We start from the raw sequence: 26,211 nt of genomic DNA on the forward strand, positions 1-26,211 counted from the left end.
CATATATATGCACTAAACTTCATTAATTAGGATAAACTTCAGAATAATATCCTAAGACTATGGTAAGAAAATAATCTAATACTCCTATTGTTGTTATATAATATTCCTTATAAAATATTGCATCCAGTAATAACAAGTACTCCATAACGCCTCAGATCTCTCTATATGTCTCTATCAGCCATACACACTTAGTCATGCAGCAGCGCAAATCCATAAATACCCATACGCAGTAAGAGAAAAAAAAAAACACGACCCCAAAGTGAACAAAGTAATAATCTCTTCTTCAATCTTGTTCTTGCTAGCTTCTAAAAGTTTCTGATTATTTTATTTTATTTATTATTCTTACCTTTTTATCAAGAAATAATACAAAGTATATAATGACAACTGGCCAACTTCTTATCTAGGTACATTGAAATCAAATATATAAATAGAGACCCCTGAGAGATTTGTGGAGACATTGCTAGCTCTGTTTTCTCTCTGTTTATTTTTTCAAGAATAAAAAAAAGTGAGTGATCAGCCATGGTAGCAATAGTGAAATATGGGATTATTGGTGTTGGGATGATGGGAAGAGAACATTTAATCAATCTTTATCATCTCAAAAGTGAAGGAGTTTCTGTTGTTTGCATAGCTGACCCACATGTCCCTTCTCAAAAGTATGCCCAAAAGTTAGCAGAATCCTTTAACTGGAATCTCCAGGTATGAATTAAATCACCTGCTACATTTATGTTTTCTTAATTACTTTTCCACTTTGCCTGGGTCCGTGCCAATTTGCACACAGCTCGACTAGTTTTACGTGCCCAAATCTTGAATTCACGGGATATGTCCTAAACTTTAAATCCTGATAATTCAGCGTAGATAGATGGGAAGAAATCACATTACATTTTTGTCTTTGCTTTGTATCCTAATATTCGTGTTTTTTTGTTCATTCCCTTGACCACTAGGTTGCATGCTTGGGTGCGACTTTTCTTAACATAACAAATACCGCGTTCAAAGCCGCATTCAAGATTTAGATTAGTTTTTTTAATTCTTTTTGGCTATGTATACGTAATCCGAGTTGAAAGTAGTGGATACATTTGTTTGTTGCCCTAAAGGCAAAAAAGGCCGTGGATCCATCTCTGCCGGAGTTTCCAAATATTGTTACTGTTGTTGTTACACGATCAACGTATCGTGTCTAGATACAATGAATGTTCTGGCTGTAGAATTTGTTGCTAAAAAGTTTTGAAAGTAAAAGAAGGGACCTGTTACATTCTTGACTGTTATGGAGTTTTAATAATCTTCACTGTTCTGGTCAACTTCTATAATCTGATTGGCCAAGTTTTGAAATGTTGAAAGTGTTTATTTTAAAGAATGGAGGTGTTTGGCCAAGCTTTTAACGGAAAATAGGTGATTTTAATATTTCTAGACAAGATTACACGTATCAAAAATTCATATTTACTAAATAAAAAATAATTAAACACTTCAGAGTAACAGTTCCTTGTTTTTACTTTCAAAACTTATAGTAACAAATTCAAAAGCCAGAGCATTCATTGTATCTAGACATGATATGTTGATAGTGTAATAATAAAAGTAACAATCTTTTGAAACTCCACCATTAGTAATTTGTTTTTGGCAAATAGTTTCAAAAAGTGTTTTTAATTGTCAAATTACTAAAAGGAAATGGGAAAATCACGCTCTATGTCTATTTTTGAAAATATTTACGCCACGTAGCCCATACTTTGTGTATAAACACCCGATTTTCAACATAATTGTGTATAAACACCGTTTATACACTTTATACAAGGTGGATACATTATGTATAATGTTTTCCACCCAGGTATAATGTTGTATATGGGTTACGTGGCAAAAATATTTTCACAGCCTGTATATTTTTGGAGAGATCTTAACTGTTTTTTGTCGACCTTTACAAAAAATTCCTTGTTTTTGCATAAAGGTTTTTGCAGGGCACAAACAGTTGTTAGAAAGTGGGCTCTGTGATGTGGTGGTCGTTTCAACTCCAAACATGACTCACTATGAGATTCTCATGGACATCATCAATCACCCAAAACCCCATCATGTTTTGGTGGAGAAGCCTTTATGCACAAATGTTTCAGACTGCAAAAAGGTCAGTAAGATGATTCAAAACTAACATATGCTCTTTGTTGATTTATTGTTCAACATAGGAATAATGGGGAGTTTCACTTATTTTTTACCACTATGGAAGTCCAATACAAAGTTGGAAGTCATGTACCTGTTGTTTTCTTAATCCTCAAACAGTAACACCTTCACATAAAATGGAACGGACGGAGTACTATATATACATAAAAAATAATTTTGACCTTATATGTATAGTGTGTTTTTCTGCAAGCGAACCTAGCACCCCCCTATTCCAAGAGAACCGGAAAGAGCAGCTTCAAAATATACACTTTCATATTGCATGCTTGGGAGTGTCATTAGCACAAATATTTGCATGTATTTTAATTTTTGGCCACTGTTTTCTAGTACTATGAAACCTACACTCTTTATCTCCTCTATCATCATGTGAAATGGTTTTAAAATATGAAATCAGGTTATAAGTGCTGCCAAAGGGAGATCAGATATGCTGGTACAAGTTGGGCTAGAGTACAGATATATGCCACCTGTTGCAAAGTTGATAGACATAGTTAAAGAAGGAGCTTTAGGAAAAGTCAAGATGGTTGCAATTCGAGAACATCGATTTCCATTTCTTGTTAAGGTAATTCATAATTGAGTCCACAACTTTTGCTTCCCTTTGTAGTCACAAATTCTAATGGATTATGCTTCTTATAGGTCGATAATTGGAATCGCTTCAATTGCAACACTGGGGGAACTCTGGTAGAGAAGTGCTGTCATTTCTTTGATCTCATGACGCTTTTCATTGGAGCTAATCCTGTTCGTGTGATGGCTTCTGGATCGATGGATTTGAATCACAAAGATGAAGTATATGATGGACGGGTAATTTACTTATGAATTGGATATAAATAATGTATAGAAGCAGTTGATCACTATCAGGTAGTTTAGGGTTGATGACTGGCTAAATCGACGTAAGTTTTTCAATGATTAAGATAAAGCAGAGTAAGCATGTTTAATTAAACATGGTTTTGGCAAATGTTAGTCTTGTGTGACATGGCTTTAACTACTTCTCTTTTCGACATTCAGGTGCCTGACATGATTGACAATGCTTATGTAATTGTGGAATTCGACAATGGTTGTCGTGGCATGCTTGACCTCTGTATGTTTGCTGAGGGAAGTAAAAATGAGCAAGAAATATCTGTAGTAGGTGACATTGGAAAGGTGATTCTCTTTCCCTCTTTTACCCCTTGTTCTTCTTGACTCCCTTGTCTCAATTCGTGTACCCTTTTTCTGTCTTGACTTAATCGGACGTTGTATAAATTCCTACTTATAAATATCTGCCAACTTGCTATTGTTCCTGAGTTACTGGTTCACGTGAACACCGTGGTTTTTGCTCTAAAATATCCTCTCATTTGATGTTCTTTATCACATTCAACAGGGTGAAGCACTTGTGCCTGAGAGCATTGTGCGTTGGGGAGCACGAGCTGAAGGAAAAAATGGCGTACAAACCTTCCTAGCTGAAGATAAGCGAATAAAGTAATTCAATTGCCTTATCTTGACCTACTAAGTCTTTGCTATCGCGATAATTTATTCATATCTTCTATCAATTTTTCTTTGACAGATACGATGGGCTACATCATGGTTCAAGCTATTTGGAGCACCTCCAGTTTTTGTCAGCAGTAAGAGCAAGAGGAGAACAAGCTCCTGCTGTTGGTTTACATGATGGATTGGTTTCAGTAGCTATTGGAGTTGCTGCGCAGCTTTCGATTCAGAAAGGTCGATCTGTTATGATTGAGGAAGTCATGCATGAACAGCTTCTTCAATCCACCTAGTCTTGATTAGAATGTAGTAACAACACAAAGAACAAAGATATCTAGATCTTGATTTGTCTTTGTTCTTGACTTTTCAACTATTCATCATATTGATGTTGAAGAAATCATTTCACAAAATAGGACTTTTAATGCACCCTGATGCATTTGATCAATCTGTTAGCCAAGTTAATAATGCAAGTGGTGGGAGGGTCTGTGTTCGTTATTGTGTTTTGATAAAAGTGTTCAACAAGCTTGCGCTCATCTCGACTAAATTCACGGTACCTGGTAACTCCCACTAGCACAGGTACCAGGTAACTCCCACTAGCACAGGTACCAGGTAACTCTATCCACCAAAGCTTGGACCGATGGAAGAAATCACCTAGTGTTTTTTTGCCTCAGGTGAAATTTGAGTTGCGACCTGATCGTCCTCAACCCACTTCATTGACCGCTAGTCCACATCTTTGAGTGCAGAGTCTATGTTCGTTTTGCTTTTCAAGTTCCAAAACTTGTTAGTTTCATTAATTAAAAATTGCAACAGTTTATATATTAATCTTCAATCTTCTAAATGGTTTGCGTACCAAAGGAAACTCATTACCATGCCACCGTAAAAAAAGAGAAGTGTTTGGTCAAGGTGGTTTTAAGTGTACTCTCTTTGAAATTTTACTAGCTGAGGTAGATTTCAGAGAAGTGTTTGATGAGGTTATATGAAAACAACTTCTGATAGATGGACGAGATGGAAATGCAGACCGGTGAGATTAAAGACCCAAGGGCCAAGATGACTAATCAATAAATACTGGAATAGGTACAAAAAGTTGTAGATTCTGGTATCACCACACATAACTGGTTTCTGTCACTCCTTGTTGGCCAAGCAGCTTGCCAGGAAAAAAAAAAATGGTAAAAGCAAAGCAAAATCTATTATTTAACTGGCGTTGCTCCTCTTCAATTCTAACCAGGTGCATAATCTCCATTTCTTTCACCAAACGTCGCTACCTCTTGTTTTCTCTTACATAGGTTTTGAATTCGATATTTGAAACTTTAGTTTGTCTGGATGGAGGAGTGTCATGTGCTCTCTTGACATTGAAAACATTGTCTGCAATTTTCTGCTTGTCCAAGACTAGTCAATCTTAGTGTGATTATGAAGACTTAATCATAAATGTACCATTAATTTTGGTGCTAATCTATCTATTATTGGTGAGACGTTCACATTGTTTCAAATTGTTGTTAAGTGATGGTTTTTGTTCCCCATAACATGCAGTCTTTAATGATTCAATAGGCATTTGTGATATGCTTTTGTCATGTTAAATTCATTAGTAGGTGTTAATTTTACAAGTGTGCGCAAACCGAACTAAAGCAGTAGAAAGTACTAAGAAAGCTGATAAAACTCCAAACTGAATCATCAACAAAGGCAAATCTTGTTAGAGTGAGTAGTATGTACAAGTGAAGCACTCAAGCATTAATAAATGCATAACAAACAGCAGCTCTATGTCAAAGTTGAGAAAGATGCAACAAAGACCAAAATCTAAGTCAGCCTAAACAATTTTAGTATCAGAAGCATCAGCCCAAATGTACTGCCATTTGCCAGAACATGCATTATAACATCCTGCTCCTTCAGTTTGTAGGACAGACTTTTTCTTTAGGTATAACATGCTTCCTCCTCCCGGCTGCCAATGTCATTTCTGAAATTGAATATCTTCTGTTAGACCAGCTTTTAATCTTTATGTTGTTGAATCTCAGGCTCCATTCAAGTATGAAAACTTTTCGTCCCAAGGACATCCTCTTTCTGCATGACCCCCACCATCATATCGAGGAAAATGACACAATTTTATCATAATTATGTGGAACATCATAATTTAGAGCAAATATGAATTCTCAGATTTTCCATTATCCTGCAACTGGCACTTTTTTCTTTCATCAAACTCAGAACTGTACCAATGGCAGATGCTACTTCCGCAAGGATCACAGCCAGACAATTAGCAAAAAGAAGTTTGAACCCCAACTGGATATGTCAATAGACGCCTACGATAGTCTATAAATCTCAGAGACTTCGTCGAAATAGGGTATTTTGTCTTCAGAGCATGACGCCTATCTCAGTTATTTGTGTCAATGACCCTTTTTCTTGAAATAGCAATGGAAGCCTACAGTTCCAGCAAACAAACTGATCGAATAAATGGGATGGGACATGTAATACTGATCTGTAATGCATGTAAGAGTAGAGAAAGAAGGAAAAGCACTGATACTAACTAGTGGTAGCTAATAAGATAATCTATTATGGTTTCTTTCATGCATTCTCAGATGCAGCAAACAGCAGTCTTTTTGTATCCCTTTTTTCTTTCTTTTTTGGGATAAAAGTGGTGTCCGGGCCAGCTTTTGTGCACCTCACCAATCGTGATGTATCCTTCTACAGCCCTTAACTAGAAATTCTGCAAAACTCTTGATCATATAATATTTTACTTAAGCTTACTGTATCGAAGTAAACCTATGCCACAGTCTACTCTGGATGTTAAAAGTAATGCAGTTACTACAGGAGCTAATGCAACACCGCCAACCACTGACACATTGAGGCAAGTGATTTAATTTTATCATATTTATGTGGAACGGCCTAATTTAGAGCAAATATCAATTTCAGATATTCCATTATCCTGAAGAATTGATAATACTATTTTTTTCTTTCACCAACACAGAACAGTAGCCAATGGTAGATGCCACCTCCACGAGGATCAACAGCCAAACAATTAGGAATAACAAATTCAAATCCCAACTCAGTATGTCAACAGATGCTTAGCAGTCTATAAATTTCGGATCATTTTGTCTAAGTAGGGTATTTTATCTTCAGAGGATGCCCCCTATTTCAGTTTGTTTGTGTCAACAACCCATATTTCCTTAATATAGCAACAAACTCTACAGTTCCAGGGAACAAACTATATAGGAAATGGCTGGTAGTTGGTACATAAAATAAAAGTTCACGGCAGGTAATAATCCGGAATCTATTTAAGATGCATAGGGAAAGACATAAAGGAAAGCAGTGATATTAACTAGTGCCAGCTAAGAAATAAATCTGTTACAGTTTCTTTCAAGCATTCTCAGATGCAGCAAACAACAATGTCAATATATCCTTCTACAGCCCCTACAAGAAATTCTGCTAAATTCTGGACCATACAATATTGTACTTAAGCTTATTGTATGATAGTAAAACCTATTCCACCATCTAGTCCGACTATTACAACTAACATGCAACTGGCTCACTGCAAATGCTAATGCCTATCTATTCTGTATTATATTAGAATTGGAAATAACAGGTCGGTATCCCACTTTTGGTGCCCCCCAAGACATTGTTTTGGACTTCCGTGGTCTCCTAAACTATATTGACATAACTCAGATGATAATCATCCATGTTTTAAACTTCAGAAGTCATTGAGCATTGGACTAAGATATGCATCAGATTAATTCTCACATTAAAGAAAAGGAATTTAATAACAAAACAAAAGTGTTTGTTATCAACATCTTAATTGCTTCAACTAAATGAGAATTTTTCAGTTGTTGTAAGTAAACAAGGGCTCACAATACACAGATATAATAGAATAGCATTTATGCAAATAAGAAATTCAAGTATTTCTAGAAAATGAATTCCCCTGAAACAAGCAATGCAAAAGAAAATTACCTAAGAATGTAAACCTCACTACTGATTCCTCGGTCTAACCCTTTGGTATTCCATCACAATCATTTGCATTCTTCTGCTGCAACATGAACTCCTGAAATCTCTCTGCTTTCTGTTTCATACCTAAAATCATCTCCTCAGTGGCATCAATTATTTGTTCTGGCAAATTAACCTCCAAATAATCAAACCACTCTCCAAGTGTCATTTTCTCTAAATCCACAACCTCCTCCATTGGAACTTCACTCGGGTTTGCACCACCAACATTACTAACTGACACCTCCTCAAGCACATTTCTTTCAACTCCTTTATCGGCATTGTCCTCTACTGTTTCTTCACAATCTTTTTGGTCTCTTTCCAACTTCTCCATCACCCCATCTTCCTCCGAACGCACTGTTGTTGTAGTGCTTCCCTTCCCCTTCCCCTTCCCATTCCCAAGTTGCTTCAATTCCATGCATTCACCTACATTTTCATGGACATTTTCCACGTCTTTCTCCTTCCTTAAACCCCTAGTCCTCCTCGTACACACTTTCTTCTCTTTCTCTACATCAATTGCTACAAAATTCTTAGCTTCTTCCACATTCTGTGCTCTCTTAGAACCCCTAGTTCTCCTCGGACTCGGTTTCCTCTCTCTATCTGCATCAACTACACCAAGACTCTCCACTTTCCTAGAACCACCCCTAGTCCTCCTCGGACTAGGTTTCCTTTGTTGCTCCACCTCAACTACAACTAGACTTCCAGTTTCCTCCATATCATCACCCCCATCTTTAACACTATCCGCTTTCCTAGAACCCCTAGTCCTCCTCGGACATTTAGTCTCTCTTTCAACATCAATATTCTCAGCTTCCTCCACACCATCATCCACATCTTTAACACTCTCCACTTTCTTCGAACCCCTAGTCCTCTTCGAACACAGTTTATTCTCTCTTTCAACATCAACTACATCAATATTCTCAGCTTCATTCACACTCTCTACTTTCTTAGAACCTCGAGTTTTCCTCGAATTCCCTTTCCCCTCTTTCTCAGCTTCAATTACAGTAAAGTTCTCAACTTCATCCACATTTCCAACCTCAATTTTCAAATTCTTAGCATTCCTAGTCGTTCTTTTGGGACCCACATTTCCAAACCCTAGCTCACTATTTTCATCAATCACCCCCAATCCCGCCTTACGCTTCGTGTTTCGTCGAGTATTTCTACCCTTAGGCTCAATTTCTTCAACTGGGTCAACCTCCATTGCTGAAATTTTGACTTTAATTGACGTCAATTCGCCGATTTTTATAACATCACCGTCTGTAAGTTTAGTGGGTTGAGACGGGTCAATTGCGATAGTGTTGAGAAATGTACCGTTTGAGGATCCGAGATCATTGATGACCCATGACCCGGATTCGAAATGGATACTGAGGTGTTTAGAGGAGATACCGGGGTCTTTGATAGAGATTGTATTGCCACGGATGACCCGACCAATGTGGATCTTTGAACCGGGTTTGTAGTCTAGATTTTGACCAGAAAGTGGACCTTTTTCCATTATAAGGTGTAGCATTGGTTCTTCCATTTTGTTTGCTACGGGTGAATGGGAATTGGGTAGTAGTGTGAGTTGCAGAATTGTAGGATTTCAAATTCTACATCAGAGGGAATTGAAAAAAGAAAAAAAGAGGACATAGGGAAATTACTATTCTGTACTTTTCTTGCAACTGCACGGTTTAACACAAGAGAAATTGATCAAAATGGTACTTAATATATAGGGGTTGGGCTATTTTAGTCCTTGCAATATACCTCTTGATAAAAATAATCTTGACATAAGGGTCAAAAACACACCCCAACTATCACTGTTTTTTGAGTTTTCATACTAAACTATCACAGAGGTTGAGAAAATTACCTAAAACTATCACTATCTATTTTTTCGGTTAAAGAATTTGCAATATGGAGTTATATGTAGTTACTACCATTGCTAATTGGAATAAGAACTTTAAAAATTTAGAAAAGATATAAACAAAAAGAAGAGGAGGAGAAACCAAACCTTTTTCTTCTTTTTGGAGCGATTGATGATATTATCGTGTAGTAATGTTCGAGACTTTATGTATTTTGTTTCAATAGGGTTGACGGGTAGGTTTAAGTTTTAGTTATAGCCCTCTCCATTTAAATTCATCCCGAGGACCCAATATCTAAAGTTATGTATTATAAATTATGATATATAAAATATATTTCTGCATATGTATTTATTCGGTTCGATTCGATATTTTTTATACAATAAAAACCCACCTAATTATTAGCACAATTATCAATTTATTTTAAAACCTTTAATTTTATTAAAAAAGCCTAAAAATCAATCGGTACATTTTATTCGGTCATTCGGTTTTGAAAAACCATGGACACCCTTTTTCAATCGAGTTTTGAAAAACCATGTATGCTAAAAACTCCATTATGAGAAAAGAGAGGGGCAAAGTGTAGTTAACGCAAAAGTGATAAAAGGGCGAATATCTTGTCCAGATCAAATCTTCAGTAGTTGTCAAGAACCTCTACAGAAGTTCGATCTGATCGATTTTAGCTTCGTAAACCCCTATCAACAATGCCCGTAAGTAGGCTTTATCCGATTCAAATTTGTAAATTGTTGTTTGTGCTGATCAGTTTTTCGATGGGAATTAGGTAAATGTATGGAACAATTTTGATTTGAATTATTGATTGTTTGTTGTGTGTGTAGATGACAGTGATAGAAGTGGAAGCACCGAGCCCAATGAGGTACATGATGGGAGCAGCAGTAATGATGATGGGGGTAGTATTGCCACTTGCTTATATGATGTTTAGGAACAAACGCGTTCCTTCCTCTTCTTCTTACTCTAAACAGACGTAGGTATTCTCTTTTCTTTTATCTCAATGTCCATTTTCTCATGGTTTCTAATGTTTTAATTAAGCACATAAAATGGAACTTGTATATAGGATAAAATGGAACTTGTAGATAGTAACGTTTACCCTTTCATATTAGTAGTCACTTTATCGCGATATAAGTTCTTGTGCTTTGATTTCTGTTACTATTTGTTATTGTATTTTGATTATCTTATTTTATTTAGGCTTCATCATGGCTTAGTCGCTTTAGTTATTTGCATTTCCATATCGCTTTGAATCTCTTGGCCTTATCGACCTCTTTTATGCTTTTATGCTTTTATGATTTCTATTGAAGGGGTCTTTCGGAAATGCCGGCCGTCCTACCTTGGTAGGAGTTGATATCGATTGTTGTTGTTGTATATAGGATAAACAACATGATATGATATATTGATATGTAGTTTTAGGTTCATTCTGTTTTAGAGAATCCTAATGTTACTTAAAAGACAAATTATTTGATATTTATATGATGAATCCCAGTTAGTTTGGAATTGATTGATTAATTGAAATGACTATGAATATGCATTTTTCAGATATACGCAGATCCAGAAAGATGTTTTTTTCTTTTTTGGTTTAGTCAATATGAGAGGAAAGATTTATGCTTTGATGATGTTCTTTTGGTATATATGGTGTTTGAATTGGGTGATGCGAAGATGAAAACATGATCTTTATTTTCAGGAATAAGGTTCTTATATAGACTTTAGAGGCATACTGACAATGAGCTTCTGGAAAGGAGAAGAAGGGGAAGAGTAAGAGGGTGGCAGCTCAGCAATTCTTGTAAACGCATTAACTTTCGTATTTGGATTGAGATCTCTTTATTGTTAATTTTTACTGAACGTTAGGATTCTTGTTTCCCGTAGTTTAGTCTGTGTTTTCCGCTCAAGGGTATAGATTAGCTGGCTTATCAGATCAAATAGAAAGGAAACCCGCTTCTGCTGTATTCTTATTATCTCCTATATATGGTGGATTATTGTTGTGAATGTCTGTTTCCTAGGATGCAAACTGTCAGCAAAACCTTGAGTCTTGTTGCGCTTAAACATAAGTATATTTTGTTGATCAAGTTGTAAGGTAATAGCTTGCGGTGATATATATCATGAGAATTGTTGTGTATCTTGATGTGCCTATATGACCATGAACCTGCAAATATTCCCAAGTCACGTGATGTTCATTGATTAGAATCGACGCAGTACTGACAAATTGCAGTTAATTTTTCCATTTGTCGTCTCTTTTATTTCTTAACATCTGTAGTATCTTGGTTCTTCTTTTTGAACATAAGACTTCATTAGGCAGTGTGAACTGCGTCCTGGCAGTGCATTACTACTAATGGGATTTATGGTGTGGGCTTGATTGCTATTTCACTTAGCTTTATTGATAAGTGTCGTGTGGCCTCATGTGATTCTGTTGATTTTTAACAAATAGGATTTACAGCATTTGTCTCGTAGCTAATTTACAACTTTTGCTAATTTTTTCCTCATTCGTCATGTAATTGTGATATATTTTGATTTTAAGACGGATTGTTAGCTGTGCTTACAGGCTCCTCATTTACCCACGTGATTGTGATGATATTATAAGTAGGTTCACTTTCAAAATTTATGGTTTACCACAATGTTGAGTAATTGTAATACATATAGTTGCGAGGAATAAGTGTTGTTGAAATTGTGCTTGGTGTTCGATTAGTCATGTTATTGGTGAACGAAAAGTTGTATTTTCATAAATGGACTGGTAAAACTACTTTTGAACTATAGTGTCTTTAGGAAAGAAGTTCATAACTTTGATAACTAGTCCATTATGTTGGTTGCTTAAATTTCTATTTTCTTTAGTCAAATTACTACATTTCTTAAAAGATACAAGAAATGCAGCACCTCTACATGTTTTTTTTTCTTTTGAGAATGGTAACAATATTTAGCAGCACCTCTAAATGTTCTCAAGTAATTATGTTGTTCGGGGGCACTTCTGCTTGCCGATTGGTTGTAGTAGTAACTGCTTGAGCTTTCTTGGAGGGTTCAGTACCGAACTTCTTTGCTTGAGAAATCAATTTATTTAGGTTTTCACATGAGCCCACTAGCATGACGGCATAGGCACCACCTCAGATCTTGCAAAGACAACGAAGCACATGTGGTGGGTGAGTCAGTTTCTCTACCCGATGGTATCAAAAGAACTCAAGATTCTTCAATTCAGGGACAATGTGGTGTATTTCTTGAGCTAAACGAGTTCCTTGTGACATGTTGAATCTTCAATGAAGTGACTATCAAACCAAGTTAATGTAGATGTGCTTCAGTGCTGGTGTCATGCCTTTACTTGTTGATAGGTGTTTGTTGCTCAGTTTTATCAGAAAGGTAAACATATTTGGTTTGAAAGAGAGTGGTGGATAGAGAACATGTGTTGCTCATGTCTTGCGTATTACTATATGTTGTTTACGTGATCGAAAAGTTTAGCGTCTCCTTTAGCCTATTCATGAGTTTGGACTACCTAATGGAGTAACTAGATAAGCGCAGAGTTGTTAGCAGGGCTACCGAAAACTAGAACTTGGTATCCACTATATATTTTGTGACAATGGGTCACGAATAAGTGTGCAAAATCTAACAGGTTTTGAAGTACCAGAGACAGATGCAGGTTGCGGCACCGGGTTCATGTGGACTTGGTACTTTCGACATGAAGCATTAATCTATGTAAAAATCTACAAAAATTGTAGTAACAAATAGTACTCTGAAGTAGATTTGTATTCACAATACTGAATGGATTTAGTGCTAAGAACCTTAAAGTTTAGAATCCATAAAATTTAAATCTTGAAACCGCTTGAGGTAATAACGTGGTGATCTTACTCATCTTCTTTCTGAGGCGTATTTTACTTTTGAGCTCTATCAAGAACAATTTGTCATATCGGTAAAAGCAGGTGCATGTTAACCAATCTATCCTATACCCTTTCATACTGTTTAATCATCTCCTTCATAATAAGATCTAGGGACCATTGATCAACACACGAAAAGTGGAGAAAAGTAAATAAGGGATAACCTGTTTTTCAAATAGATTCTCAGAACAAAACAGCCATCTAACAACATGATTTTTCTTTTCAAAGGTCATTTTTTGAAAAATATTTTTAATACTTCCTTAATATGGCTGTCCAAACAGTAACTTAGCCTCGTTTAGCATAAAGAGTATTCGATAGTTAACAAACAGCAGAGATTAAATATCTAAAAAGAACTAATAGCATTTCATGTTATGCCAAAAGAAGCATAGCATGAGTTGAAGCTTCTTTTAAGCTCTATCCGCTGAAAATGTATAGATTTGAGACCATTTCTAAAGGCCAAATACATTAGAGGCCCATAAATTTGTCATCAATTTTTATTTTTTCATTTAGATACTTTATGTTGTGGTACAATTTATTGAACACGTGAAACAAATATATATGTGCCTGTTATATTTGTCAAATTTAGGAGTTCAATAGGTTTTTAACACTATTGACGGATATAAACAATAATACTCATCCAAGCCGCAAGAACATTTATATATGAAAATACGAGAATTTCCACCTTGTTGAAGATCTGATGGTGCTACCCGAAGACTTAAATGAATAGCCATGGCTGTTAAGAACAACCGAGATCCAATAAGAATTTGTGTGTTGCTTGTGATCTTTGACATCAAAAAAGAAGATTGTAAAAACAAAAGGGACATATGAAAATTTGGTCTTAGCTAGTGGAACAAGAAATACATGAATCTATATTCAACATGCGGTCAAAGGATCCAATATATATATATATATATATATATATATATATACACACACACGTATAGGTCGGCTATTAGTTTGGTGGCGGCATATAAGATTTTTACCTTTGTCTAGCCGCCTATCAAAATATATATATATATAGGCCAGAAATACATCAAAACACCCCTAAACTATACCCGAAATGTCGATATCACGCCTAAACTATACGAACGACCTATTACACACCTTAACATGTTAAAAAGTGAATTAAATTGCCCTCTCCAGACTAAAACTCGGGCGCGTATATGTCCGGATTTTTGAGCGCGTTGGAGGTACATAAAAGGGCCATTATAATTTTTTAAAAAATGGAAAATCAATTAAACGTTCCTAATTAATAATCTCAACGGATCGCTTTAAAATTTTCACCCACCCACAACCCATACCAAGTCTGCCCCAAAACATTTAGAACCCTAACTCCTCCTAAATTGGTGAAGAACACGCCCAAATTGGATGTCAACCCCGAGTTGTTTTTGAATCAAAGGTAAGTAATTCAAACTTTATTTAGCTTTGTTCTCTTGTATAGCTCAAGTATTGTTGTATTTATGGTACCGTAAAAATGGCATCGCCTCGGATTCAACCTTTTTTTTTGTTGCATTTGTTTGTAATCTTTCATTTCGTATTAATCGCTTTAATTTGCTTTGCTTTTTTTTTTTTTTTTCTCTTTTACTGTAAAGATTGTTATACAATGGCTAAAATAGGCTTAAGTAAGTTTTGTAAGCAAGAGGATGATCATGAGTTGAAGGATGTGCGATGCAAACATGGATTTCTTTTGCCATTGTTGACTTCTTGGACCCGAGGTAACCCCCGGTAGAAGATATTGGAGTTGTCCATATTATGGTGTAATGAAATTTATTTCAAAAATTGAACTTTGAAGAAGTGAATTTGCCTTTCTGTGATTTTTTGATTTTATTACATTTTAGGGTGCTAGATCCATGCATTTTTATCTTTGGAAAGGATGTTGACATTGATCCAAGATCCAAATTTGTTATTCCTAAATTGGTGGAAGAATTGGTGAACTTGAAGCATCATTCGAGGCTTTTGGAAAAGATGATTACAAGCACTCAAATCGACAACAAAACCCGTGGAAAGCAAAATTGATATGAACAACATAGAAATTCAACTAGAAAATTTTGGAGAAGACATTAAGAAGATGAAGGAAAAAGAGAAGAAGTGGAAGAGCAAGTTGGCTAAGTCCAAGAAAAGGGAGAAAGTTCTTTTGATTTCGTTATTGTGTATTTGTATTGTAGTAGTAAGTTTTCTATTTCAAAACTTTTTTTAGAAGTGTTTCAATGAAGTTGCCCCAAGCTCTTTTGTAGTTTGGCATGTCGTTATGGTTTATTTTGTTGTAGTAAGTTTTTGGTGCTTTTGGCATATTGTTAGCGCACTTGTTAGTCTTGTAAACAACTTGTTAGTGTTGGCATTTTGTGGAATGAATTGGCAATGTTGGGTGAATGTTGTTGTTGTGCAGTCTAGTCTTGTGCAATTGCTTTGCAAAATTAGTAAGTATAAGGCATAAAAATGCTTAACAAAATTTCATTTAACATTGAAAGAACTTTCATTAATCGAAGGCATAAAACATGAAAATAAAAAGAGACCTATTCTATAATTACGATCTCCGGTGCCTTCTTATTAACGAAGAAGCTATGCGCCCGCTGACACCATGAGAAACTTGAAATTCCAAAACATTTCCTCTTTACCCGGTCGTTTATCTAGCACAACGCCTTCCATCCTTTGCAAAAGACGCTTATATGCACCACTTTATATTGCATATAGTAGGCGTGAGCATTGTGAAGAACAACCGCTTCACGATCATGGTTTGGAAGGATGTTACACCTCGGAAAATTTCCCGTTGGTACGCAAGTGGACGAACCAGTGATGAGTGCGAGGAGTACGAGTGTATAATGTTTCATGGGCAATGTAAGTAAATGGATGGGAATGAATAGAATAAGAGTCGAGAATGTGAAAAATTGGAAGTTGGCAAAAAGCCGCTGGTCGTAAACCACAAAATACGGACCGTAAAGTGCAATACGGTCCGTAAACTGGCATGCGTAACCGCCATGCAAAATCTTCAACTTTACGCCGGCCGAGAAATGGTTAAATACGACCGAGGTGGACGGACAGAAAGGATTTACGACCAGAAACTATGGTCGTAAATCACCATGCATGTTGCAAGGTTTCTGCTTGACTTTTGCTTTAAGACGACCACGAGGGACAGTCCGTAAAGTGGAATACGGACCGTAAACCTCCATGGACGACCACCGGCTCGTTCACCAGCATTTATTTTTCAAGTCATTAAATATAAGGACCAAGACTTGTTTTATTTCATTTCATCATTTCACTACTTCTCTCCTGGAACCTCTCTACATTTATTACACAAGTTTTCGAGGATATTGGAGGATCAACAACACCAAATAAGTGGGTCGAGAGTAAAGGAAATCATCAAAGATCATCCAGAGTCAAGAAATCCAAATAGAGAAAAACTAGTGGTTTTGCTCAAAGAGGAGTATTAGCAACCAAGGCTTATTCCTAAAGCATCTAAGGTAAGATTCATGATATTTATATGTTGTTTAAGGTATTTGGGAGTTGAAATACTTGGTCATTATAAGAGAATAGCGAAAGGGTTATGAATGATGAATAGTGACGTTTTTGAGACATAGTTGGAATCGAATCATGAATGTTGTTAGGTTGTGATATAAATGTGTTATAAATGGTATTAAGAACATGAACTAGACACTTTAGACTAATGGACTAGAGTGGGCATTATGACCATGATTATGGGTAAATAAGAAGCAAATTGAGAAACCTAGATAAAGGTAGTAATGTGAATGACTAATGGCCTTTGTTATGATATTAATGAAGGTTTAAAGCGCTATCATTGGAAGGAGTCGTGCAAGCATAGAATAGTGCGACAAAAAGGTATATGTGAAGGCTAACCGCTTCTTTCCTGGCATGGTTAACTTGGCCAAATTCTAATACCTTCGTATGAGTATGTTGTCTTTTCATAGTTTATGCCCGAGCTATAATCCAAATCCTTGATATGTACTACTACTCGACCAAAGTTCCTCATATGAGAAAGTCTATAATGTAGATGTAACTATAGTGATGATTATAGTATAATGACGAGGATAAAATGATTTAAAGACGACTTACGAGCTATTATATGTATGTGTGCCTGTGAAGGGCTATAATAAGCCCCGAGCTTGTGATGCCGGGTAAGAGTATATGTATATGAATATTTATATAAAGTATGTATATGTTACACCCCATTTTAACCCGGGGTCAAAATTAGAGTATAACATATTGAAGATTCCTATTGATTCATTTTAAGGAGTCGCCACCTAATTGATTTTAAGGTGAATTAGGGCACCTAATTATTAACTTAAGGTAAAACTAACCTCCGTTAATAGTCTGCTTAACCAGTGTGATTCTAGGTAAGGGTTCTATATTATCCTAAAGGGAAGGGATTAGGCATCCTTTAGGATCCGTTAACTTACGGTTATCCGGCCAAACTTAGGTTAATTAATTAAAGCCAAAAATGACTTACAAATATTGCTAAAGTTTGAAGAAAAATGTAATAATGTAGTTAAAAAATAGGATTTACAAAAATAATAAGTTGCATGAAAGATGTCTTTAAGTACTATTCAAAATAAAATTTATAAAGGTTATTAAGATTTTGAAGGGAAATATAATGATGCCATATAAATAATACTTGTGGAAAATACAATAATTTACTTATGCATAATAATTTTCAAAGAGAAGGTTTTAGCAAATGCGAACTAAAAATTATATTATATGAATAGAAAATCCTAGACTTACTTTAATATGATGAAAAAGGCATGGATCTTCTTTCTTTTCATTAACTCTATTTAACTATATTTGGCTAAAAAGAAATGTATAAACGGATTAATCTAAAATGTTTAAAATACATTTGAAATCATCTTTGCATATTGGTGACATTTTAATTTTTAAGATAGCAATAACAAATCATGATTCCTTAGCTCAACATATGTAATAATGCTATTTTGAAAAATCAATTATTCTAATGAAAACGAATATTGTAAATACTATAAATAGTTTTAATCAAAATAGAAGAGAATGAAACTGATGGTATTAATTATTAATTTCCCTTTAACTTAACTACCCGTTATTAAACTAAAATCCACTAATTCGCTAAGGTTCATCTAAATTAAGAAAATAAGACAAAAGCAAAGAGTTAGTCATGCTATACAAATTAAATGCAAAAAAAATAAGATAGGAAAGCCAATAAACTAAATGGGCTCAGCCCATTTTTAAGAAACTCTGCTGCTGCTGTTTTTCATTTTGGGGCTTTGACCCAGAACTTCATTTTTTATTTCCTTGGCTGCGGATAGAACTGGACGCGGAGGAGATTTCGTTGGGCTTTTAGCCCAACATCGAATGTGGAAGAAGGACGAGTCTCTCGGACTCGTATATGACGATCATGCACAAAAAAAAAAAAAAAACGAAAGAAAAGGGATTAGTAAAGTGAGAATTTACAAAACTAGTACTTCAAATAAAGGAAATCAATGGCTGAAACGAAGTAAAACACCACGTAAATAGCAGACAAAAGCCAAACCTTGACATGATAATTTGACCCAAAGGAAATGAACTTTTTAATAAAATAGACAAATCCTCGAAGCATGCTGGCCATTCAACACATAAAGGAATCTCAAGATAAACAACATCCACTGATTCATTACACCAATCTACACATCAGCGTTCAGCCCAAACCAAAACTTTAAAACAGGACTTCTAAAATCAGCATTCGACAAGCAAGGAAAGAGACGGAGTGAGATGAGAGATCGACAATCACATTATAAACTTAGCTATATCCATTCGTTCAACACTATGGCTTAAACCAAAAAAATCACGATAGACAACCAATAAAACCAACTTTTAAACCAGATTCTTAAGTTCTCCCTTAATATCCCCAAAGATTGCAGATCCTGTATTAATGCTTTCTTTCAGATTTCAAACAAGGTGATAGAGAAAGAGAGTAATCAAATAGCGCTTTGGGCGGCAATCAAGATCACATTGCTGGACACTTTAGCACACACGGAAAAGGGTCAACTAGGTTCCATATACACGTAAGCATGGATTAACCGATCTATCACATGCGTTTATACGCGCAAATGTAGTCAAAACCAGTATGATTAAGCTTTTAAAACATCTAGTTATATCAACCATAGCACACAACAACCCAATTCATACTCGAAATCAGTCAATACTCTTTTCACCGGGACAAGACTTGCATATATCCTGTCCTAACCAATCAGCACTCACATTCGCATAGATTAACTAGACCAGCTTCTATCAAGAAACTAAGCCAAGGACAACATTAGATCGGGTCGAAGAGGCATAACTATCAACCGATGTATATTCCAAACCAAAATACCATATAACCGAGTAAAACTGAAAACTAAAATAAGATATAAACATACAGATGCTGTTAACTACACGAACATATGAACATCGTTAATCACTAAATCGAAGTTAGACTAACTAACATGAACATGCGTAATACTAATAAGCTGCTAAACTGAAGTTCAGCCAAACAACAACATACCCGAACACATCATAGACTTCGGATTCGAAATAAAAAAGAATACACTGACCTTTTGTGGGTGCAGCGAACAGGGGCGTTGATGGCCTCGAATTTAGCTCGAACTCGAACGAACCCGAACTCGATGAAAATAACTAGAGTTTCAAACCGAAGAATGGAATTAGAGTAACGTGTCTATTCTTGGAACAAGGCTATATTTTCGACGATAATTTCAGTCTTACTAACTTATATTTTTGAAGAAATACTGATTTCAAAGAAAACCCAGACCGAAAGAAAACTAGGACTTCCTCCCCCCAAAAAAAAAAAAACCCCCCTTTGCTGAAGATCTAGGATAGCATTTATAGGAGACCAAAGATAGGATTTTTTTCTTGGTTCGAAAATTGGGCGGGACTTTAAATCAAATTCCTTTCAAAAATCAAAACGTTCGGGGTTTATTCTGAACTGAATCAGAAGCAAAGAAGATGGAGACAAAAACTTGTACTCCAGAAATCAGAAAAGCTGATAAAAGCGAGATTTTCTTTTCACAAATGGACGAAAATCATTAAAATAAATTCAGATTGTGAACGGATGACGGTGAAAGAAAACAAATACTCGACCTTCAATCGTTGAAAATCTGGAGGAGGAAAGACCAGTCATTAAATTCTTTTCCCAAGATGGCCATGCAAGGTCTGCTTTTTTGCGAAAATGATCTGCGATTTTACCAAAATCGTTGGTCGTGACAGGGACAGATGACAGGAAAAAGAGAGGGAAAGGCGAGTGCGGAGTATTGCACAAGAACGGGTATGTTTGACCCTGCCATGGTTAAAAGGAGGTTTGGTTCTTTGCCTAAAAAAATGGAGGGGGAGGAAGAGAGCAGGGAGATGAGGGAGTGAAAGGAGGAGGCGTCGGCTAGGGTTGAGAAAGAAAGGGATTTTAGGTTTTGCTTCTTTTAGGCTTAGCTGTTGTGAACGGAATGGGCTGGACCGGGTAAGGGTAATGGGCTAGTGAGTAGGTAAGTTGGGCTGGTCTGTTCGGGTATTGGTAATGGGCTGATTTGTGAAATACCGAATGGGCCATTTAGTTGGCTGGAATTGCTGGCTCTTTTCCTTCAACTCAATTCTCTTTGGGCTTCTTAATTAATTAACCTCTACACACTCCTAAGTGACTAACTTATACATATATAATGATAATTAGTGATTAATACGTAGAAAATAAAGGAATTGATAAGGGATAATTAATTTAACGAAAATAAAGTGACGACGATCCCTTTTGAAAATTGTGATAAAGTAATCCTATTAATATTGGTAGTAGAATAGTGAAAATGAAAGTAATGATAGTAGTAGAAATAATAGTGAAAATAGAATATTTGGATTTAATTAATTTTAAAAGAAGCCCAAGGAAATAAAGCGAAATACAGGAGGGACAAAATTGGGTGTCAACAGACAACAGTTTTGGAGGATTGCAAAGAGCACTTTTGAGTCCCAACTGAGAAGAAATATTGAGAAGATGAAGTTGCTTGGTCCAAGAAGAATGATGGATGCACTAATGTACTACAACATAGAGTATTGGTGTAAGGTGTACTTCAACACTTCTGTTAAATGTGATTATGTAGACAACAACATGTTTGAGTGTTTTAATGCATGGATCTTGGCTGTCAGGTATGTGTACTAGCTTAATTTTTGAATTTTGTTGGCTACTTTGAAGATTTCACTTATGTTTCTTAATCTTTACTAACTGATAGGCACAAGACAATCATAACTATGCTTGAAGAGATTAGAGTAAAGAAGATGACAAGGATTGGAAGTTTGAGGGAGTTTGTAAATACTTGGGGAAGCAATTACTCTCCAATGGCTTTGAAGGTATTAGAGGAGAATGTTACTAGGTCAATGGACTGTAACATTGAGTTTAATGGAGTTGCAGGGTTTGAAATTAAAGGACTATGTCAACATACCGTGGATCTTCTAGGAGCACTTGTGGTTGTAGTGTAACACCTCGTACTTTTAACCTAAGCTTTGACCATGATCCTAGACTTAGAGAAGTAGATAAAGGATGTGAGCATTGGAATTTTCCTGTTCAGTTGTAAGATGGGAGTTTACGCCCATGAACAGTGACCGTATTTCAGTTTACGGGCCGTAAACCAAGTCGTAAACTGGTACTAAGAATTTCTGAACATTCTGGAATTTGACATTTTGATGTCACATGGTTAAATACAGACCGTATTACATTTTATGACCCGTATTTCAAATCATATTTGGAATTTGGGAAAACTTCCTTGATAAAAGTTGTAGAGCATTGAAATACCTTTCCAACGGTATATTATGAGGGTCAAACGGACATCTGTACAAAGAGTTATGGCCATTTTACTGAAGAGACGCAGTGCAGTCCATATGTCAAAATACGGACCGTATTTCAAAATACGGCCCGTATTTCAAAATACGCAGTATTTAACTGGGCCGAAAATCTAACTTTTCCAGAACGATGTATATATTCGTCCATATCAGTTCTAATCATTATTTTTCATTCCTTCAAGCCCTAGAACGACCTCACACCTATCCTCTCCCCATCATCAAGAACACCAAAGTAAGCCTACTCTAATTATTCCAACTCAATTCTAACATATACTCTAATGATCTAAACAAGAAATCATCATTCCTAAAACTAGGGTTTTCAAGAAAACCCATCTCAAGGTTCAAGAATTCAAGATTTTTGGAAATCTTCTTCAAAGCTCAAGTCTTTAATTCAAGTTTTGGAGCGACTTAGGTATGTAGAGTTACTATCTACGTGTGGGAACATCATTGTTCTTCCCCACGCCTCATAATCCATAAATTATGATTCTCTACTAAAACTAGGGTTTCTATACCATGCTCATGATAACCCTAGGTCGATGTCCATGATTATATTATGTATGAATTGTTATAATTCCATCATTGAGTTCTTAATATTTCTTTATGATTATTGAGAATCCGTCCGTAATCCATGAAAACCCATATCTTGTATTCCATGGGTTCTTGCATGCATGTTTTTAACTAAGAATGATTATTTCATGAATATCCTACACGTCTACAAGTTTTCATGCAATTGTATTATATAACTATATTCATGCCATGACTCAAGATACATACATGCTAAATACAAGTTATTTCATGAAACCATGTTTACAAGTTATTTCGTGAAATCATGATTACAAGACAAGTACAAGTTAATTCACGAAAATCATGGGCTTCTTAGCCAACTATATTATGTTCATGTTTTTGGGAGTTGCACGAATTACCGAGAAGGCTCAGATAGCCTGAAACTACGTAGCCACCGTAGGACAAGGATCGCTCCGCCCGATTGGGGACGATACCTTAATTTTACTTCGAATGGATCCATCGGGCACGTTACCACCTCGTACCACGACGGGTATGGGGGCTCGTCGGTCCCGGCGAGGTACCGGACTCACGTGCCCATGTGGTGATATCACATAGTCGGTTTATGAAATGCTCTCCCTACTTATCATGTTTTACTTATGTTATATATATATATATATATATGTGCTCATGCTCGCTCGTATTCGTATCCGGAGTTTTCGATTTCGAGTTCTTATCATGTTATTTCATGTCCCATGTTATTTCATTCGGTTGCTTTACATACCAGTACATTCAATGTGCCGACGTCCCCTTTTATTGCGGAGGGGGCAGATTTCACGACGCGGTGCGTATTTACGGGACGCCGCGCTTGCTCGGCAGGATTTGCTCGTATCGCTCATTGGTGAACCCCATCTCATTCGGGGTTTAGTCGGTTATCTTTATTGTACTAGTCATGCATTTAAAGGTATCCGGGGGCCTTGTCCCGGCAAGTACGTTTTCCGATCCAAGATTCATGGTTAGAGGTTTCATAGTAGACTAGTCGGTTTAGTTATGTTAGGCTTGTACGAAGGTGTTTAGCCATCTTTGGCTCAACTCATGTTATTTCCGCATTTATGATTTAAACAAGTATTTCATTAAATTATTATGACATCTCATGTTTTATAAAGGCTCATCATGCATTCACGTTATATTCCGCTCATGTTATGCCTCATGATTCGGTAAGCCGTGTGGTTCGCTCGGTCACATGCAGTAAGGCACCGAGTGCCGTGTTTCGTCCAGGCCATGGTTCTGGGCGTGACAAAGCTTGGTATCAGAGCCTAGGTTTAAGTGTCTTAGGGAGTCTATGAAACCGTGTCCCGTGGGGTCACTTTTATATGTGTGTGCGCGCCACACATATAAACGATTGACCGCGAACATTTAGATTGTCTCACTTCTTTCAACTCTAGATCGTACGCAATGTAGCCGTGTTCTCGGAAATCACTCGAACTCGTGTGTTGTTTCCCATTCTACCGAATACGCCTAGTCTCAATGGATGAGAAGATGTAAAGCTAGTCGTTATCGATGTGTTTCTTTCGATGGAGTCATCGGGGAATTATTCTAATTCGTGCCGTAGCCTTAGAGCGGTAAGTAATATTCTTTTCGTGAATTACGAACGTATCAAATGTGTAAGCGGCAAGAAGAAAATTCGAGACCCAAGACTTGCCAAATAGTGCATGGTGTGTTTATCAGGTGTTAGTACTATTTGAAAGACAAATTTCGGTATAGTAGCACACATAGGTTATATACCTTACAGAATAAGTTTATTTGGATTATCTGACCATGGAGCTACAGTATAAGGATGATAGTTCTGATTTAAGACCCTACAGAGTAACTTGTTATGAAATTAGCTGCAGCAATCATAAATTGTCCACGGTAGTTTGAGCAGGAAATAGCCTAAGAGCCAACCACCTGTAATACTAGAGAGTCTCGACTTTTTCAAGGGTATATATATATATTTACCATATGATCTATGTACATGGCTAGGAAGGGACTGGTGCGATAAGAAAACCATGAGCAGACGGTATTCAATTTTTGTGGGGTTAGTTTTAATTTATTTAAGCTTATTTAGATCAGACCTAGAGAGTATGATGTTAGTGAGTTACTACAGGAAGCAGATATTACTATGAGATAAAAGATATGACAATTCCCTCTTAGGTTATGTGATTAAGTATTTATCCCTAATGTGTATAGTATGATATAATTTTGGAAGTGTATAGGGAGTTTGGGGTTAGTTGTTCCAATTCCTTATTTGAGACAGATGAAATTTCCTTAAGTGTGATCCATGTCTATAGTTCAGAAGGATAGTATACAGCCTCAGAATAGAGTTAGATAAGGAGGAAAAGTTAGAAATAACCTTATGCTTCACTTTAGTACTTAGAGAAGAATTAGAGAATATGATGCTAGCAAGTGGTTAACAGAAGAATAGTGAGTACGTTTGAATAGACACAGTGAATTAGAAATTTCAGCAGAGTTAGTAGAAGTACGATTTGAGTACTTAGTCAAGTTAGCACTACGAAGTGGGTAGCCATGCCGAATACAACTTGAAGGCGTGTTAGAACCCAAAGGGTTTAAGTTAAATTTGAGGTCTAGAAATTGGTGAAAGAAGAAAACCATCTAAGCGATAAGAGATCAAGCTATAGAAGAAAGAGCCTTGAAATTATCAGAAAAGAGTTTTCCCCAAGACTGACAAAGCCAAGTTATACTACTTATGTACATTAGAAACCCGTTCGTTTAAGTAATCCAGTTTTTCCCAGTAAGTAAGACTTGCTTGAAATAAGCAGAAGAAATGAGTCGTCAGTATCTTAGAGGAAATTAGCAGAGCCCTTTAGATGACCACCTATCGCTAACTCGAGAGATCCACAGGCTTTAAATGTCAGCTTTTGAACTAAGGGGGAGATCGTGCGATAAGGTGCCGATATAGATTATGTGTTTCGTAAGTTGATAGGTGTTAAGGGGATTATGTTAGAGGATCACAGTTTCATGTAGCCAAGATAAGATGCGTAAAATGTGATTTTTTTTCATGCTGTTGAGATCAAGTACTAGGTAATTATGTTATGAGATACAGGTCTAGATCGAGTAGCGGGTTTTAAGGGGGTAACTTCCCTAATTCCGAGTAATTCATATGTACTATGTGGTACTAATGCCCGGTACGTACTCTACTCGCGCCTTTCGTACCCATATCATGCCCATATTAGAAGCTTTACCTCCGTACGTTTAAGATACAAGAATTAAGACTCTATACGATAGTAAGCTATACAAGGGAATGTTCTTTCATGTTTCTCGTCGTGTTGTACTCATGTCCAAGGTTAAAGGCAGATTCATGTCTCACGTATCTATCGTGCTTTTATACCCATGACACGTTTTTCTAAGTGCTTTTTGAATATGATGTTGATTTTGATAATGATTGAGGAGAAGGTAACCTGATAGTTGAAAGACTAAGAATCTATGGAATGCCCACACAGTCCCTTGAACAAGGGAAAATTGCCTTAGGTAAATGATTTATTTCAACTCCAAAGATATGCTACCTACGTTCTCACGTACTCGTGCCCATGACCGACTTCTTTGAGCATCCACATATAGAAATAGCCTAA

At 36.3% G+C, this 26,211-nt stretch overlaps 4 protein-coding genes across 6 annotated transcripts; 3 read left to right on the forward strand and 1 right to left on the reverse strand.

Moving 5' to 3' along the window:
* Positions 1–288: 288 nt before the first annotated feature.
* On the forward strand, positions 289–4,016 carry LOC132041870 (uncharacterized). The gene is made up of 7 exons (XM_059432554.1): positions 289–696; positions 1,931–2,101; positions 2,546–2,710; positions 2,785–2,949; positions 3,154–3,288; positions 3,506–3,603; positions 3,689–4,016. Exons 1-7 carry the CDS (start codon positions 520–522, stop codon positions 3,897–3,899), a joined length of 1,122 nt encoding a protein of 373 aa, XP_059288537.1. The 5' UTR covers positions 289–519; the 3' UTR covers positions 3,900–4,016.
* A 1,251-nt stretch (positions 4,017–5,267) lies between these two features.
* LOC132041869 (uncharacterized) lies at positions 5,268–9,230 on the reverse strand. Of its 2 annotated transcripts, none has more exons than XM_059432553.1 (2): positions 7,537–9,230; positions 5,268–6,013 (listed from the first exon to the last, which is right to left on the reverse strand). In XM_059432553.1, the coding sequence occupies exon 1, from the start codon at positions 9,080–9,082 to the stop codon at positions 7,571–7,573; it is 1,512 nt and encodes a 503-aa protein (XP_059288536.1). In that variant the 5' UTR covers positions 9,083–9,230; the 3' UTR covers positions 5,268–6,013; positions 7,537–7,570. The 2 variants fall into 2 exon arrangements, 1 of the variants encoding a protein (XP_059288536.1); XR_009411270.1 differs by lacking the exon at positions 5,268–6,013 and adding an exon at positions 6,275–7,050 and having other exon boundaries at positions 7,107–9,230.
* Positions 9,231–10,200: 970 nt separating this feature from the next.
* LOC132041872 (uncharacterized) lies at positions 10,201–11,517 on the forward strand. 2 transcript variants are annotated; one of them, XM_059432557.1, is made up of 2 exons: positions 10,201–10,378; positions 11,086–11,517. In XM_059432557.1, exon 1 carries the CDS (start codon positions 10,229–10,231, stop codon positions 10,376–10,378), a length of 150 nt encoding a protein of 49 aa, XP_059288540.1. In that variant the 5' UTR covers positions 10,201–10,228; the 3' UTR covers positions 11,086–11,517. The 2 variants fall into 2 exon arrangements, with proteins under 2 accessions (XP_059288540.1, XP_059288539.1); XM_059432556.1 differs by having other exon boundaries at positions 10,202–10,374; positions 11,086–11,387.
* Positions 11,518–21,179: 9,662 nt separating this feature from the next.
* Positions 21,180–21,721, forward strand: LOC132041871 (uncharacterized). The gene is made up of 2 exons (XM_059432555.1): positions 21,180–21,391; positions 21,475–21,721. Exons 1-2 carry the CDS (start codon positions 21,240–21,242, stop codon positions 21,719–21,721), a joined length of 399 nt encoding a protein of 132 aa, XP_059288538.1. The 5' UTR covers positions 21,180–21,239.
* Positions 21,722–26,211: the final 4,490 nt, after the last annotated feature.

Source organism: Lycium ferocissimum, unplaced genomic scaffold (assembly GCF_029784015.1).
Source record: "Lycium ferocissimum isolate CSIRO_LF1 unplaced genomic scaffold, AGI_CSIRO_Lferr_CH_V1 ctg12091, whole genome shotgun sequence".
NCBI lineage: Eukaryota > Viridiplantae > Streptophyta > Magnoliopsida > Solanales > Solanaceae > Lycium > Lycium ferocissimum.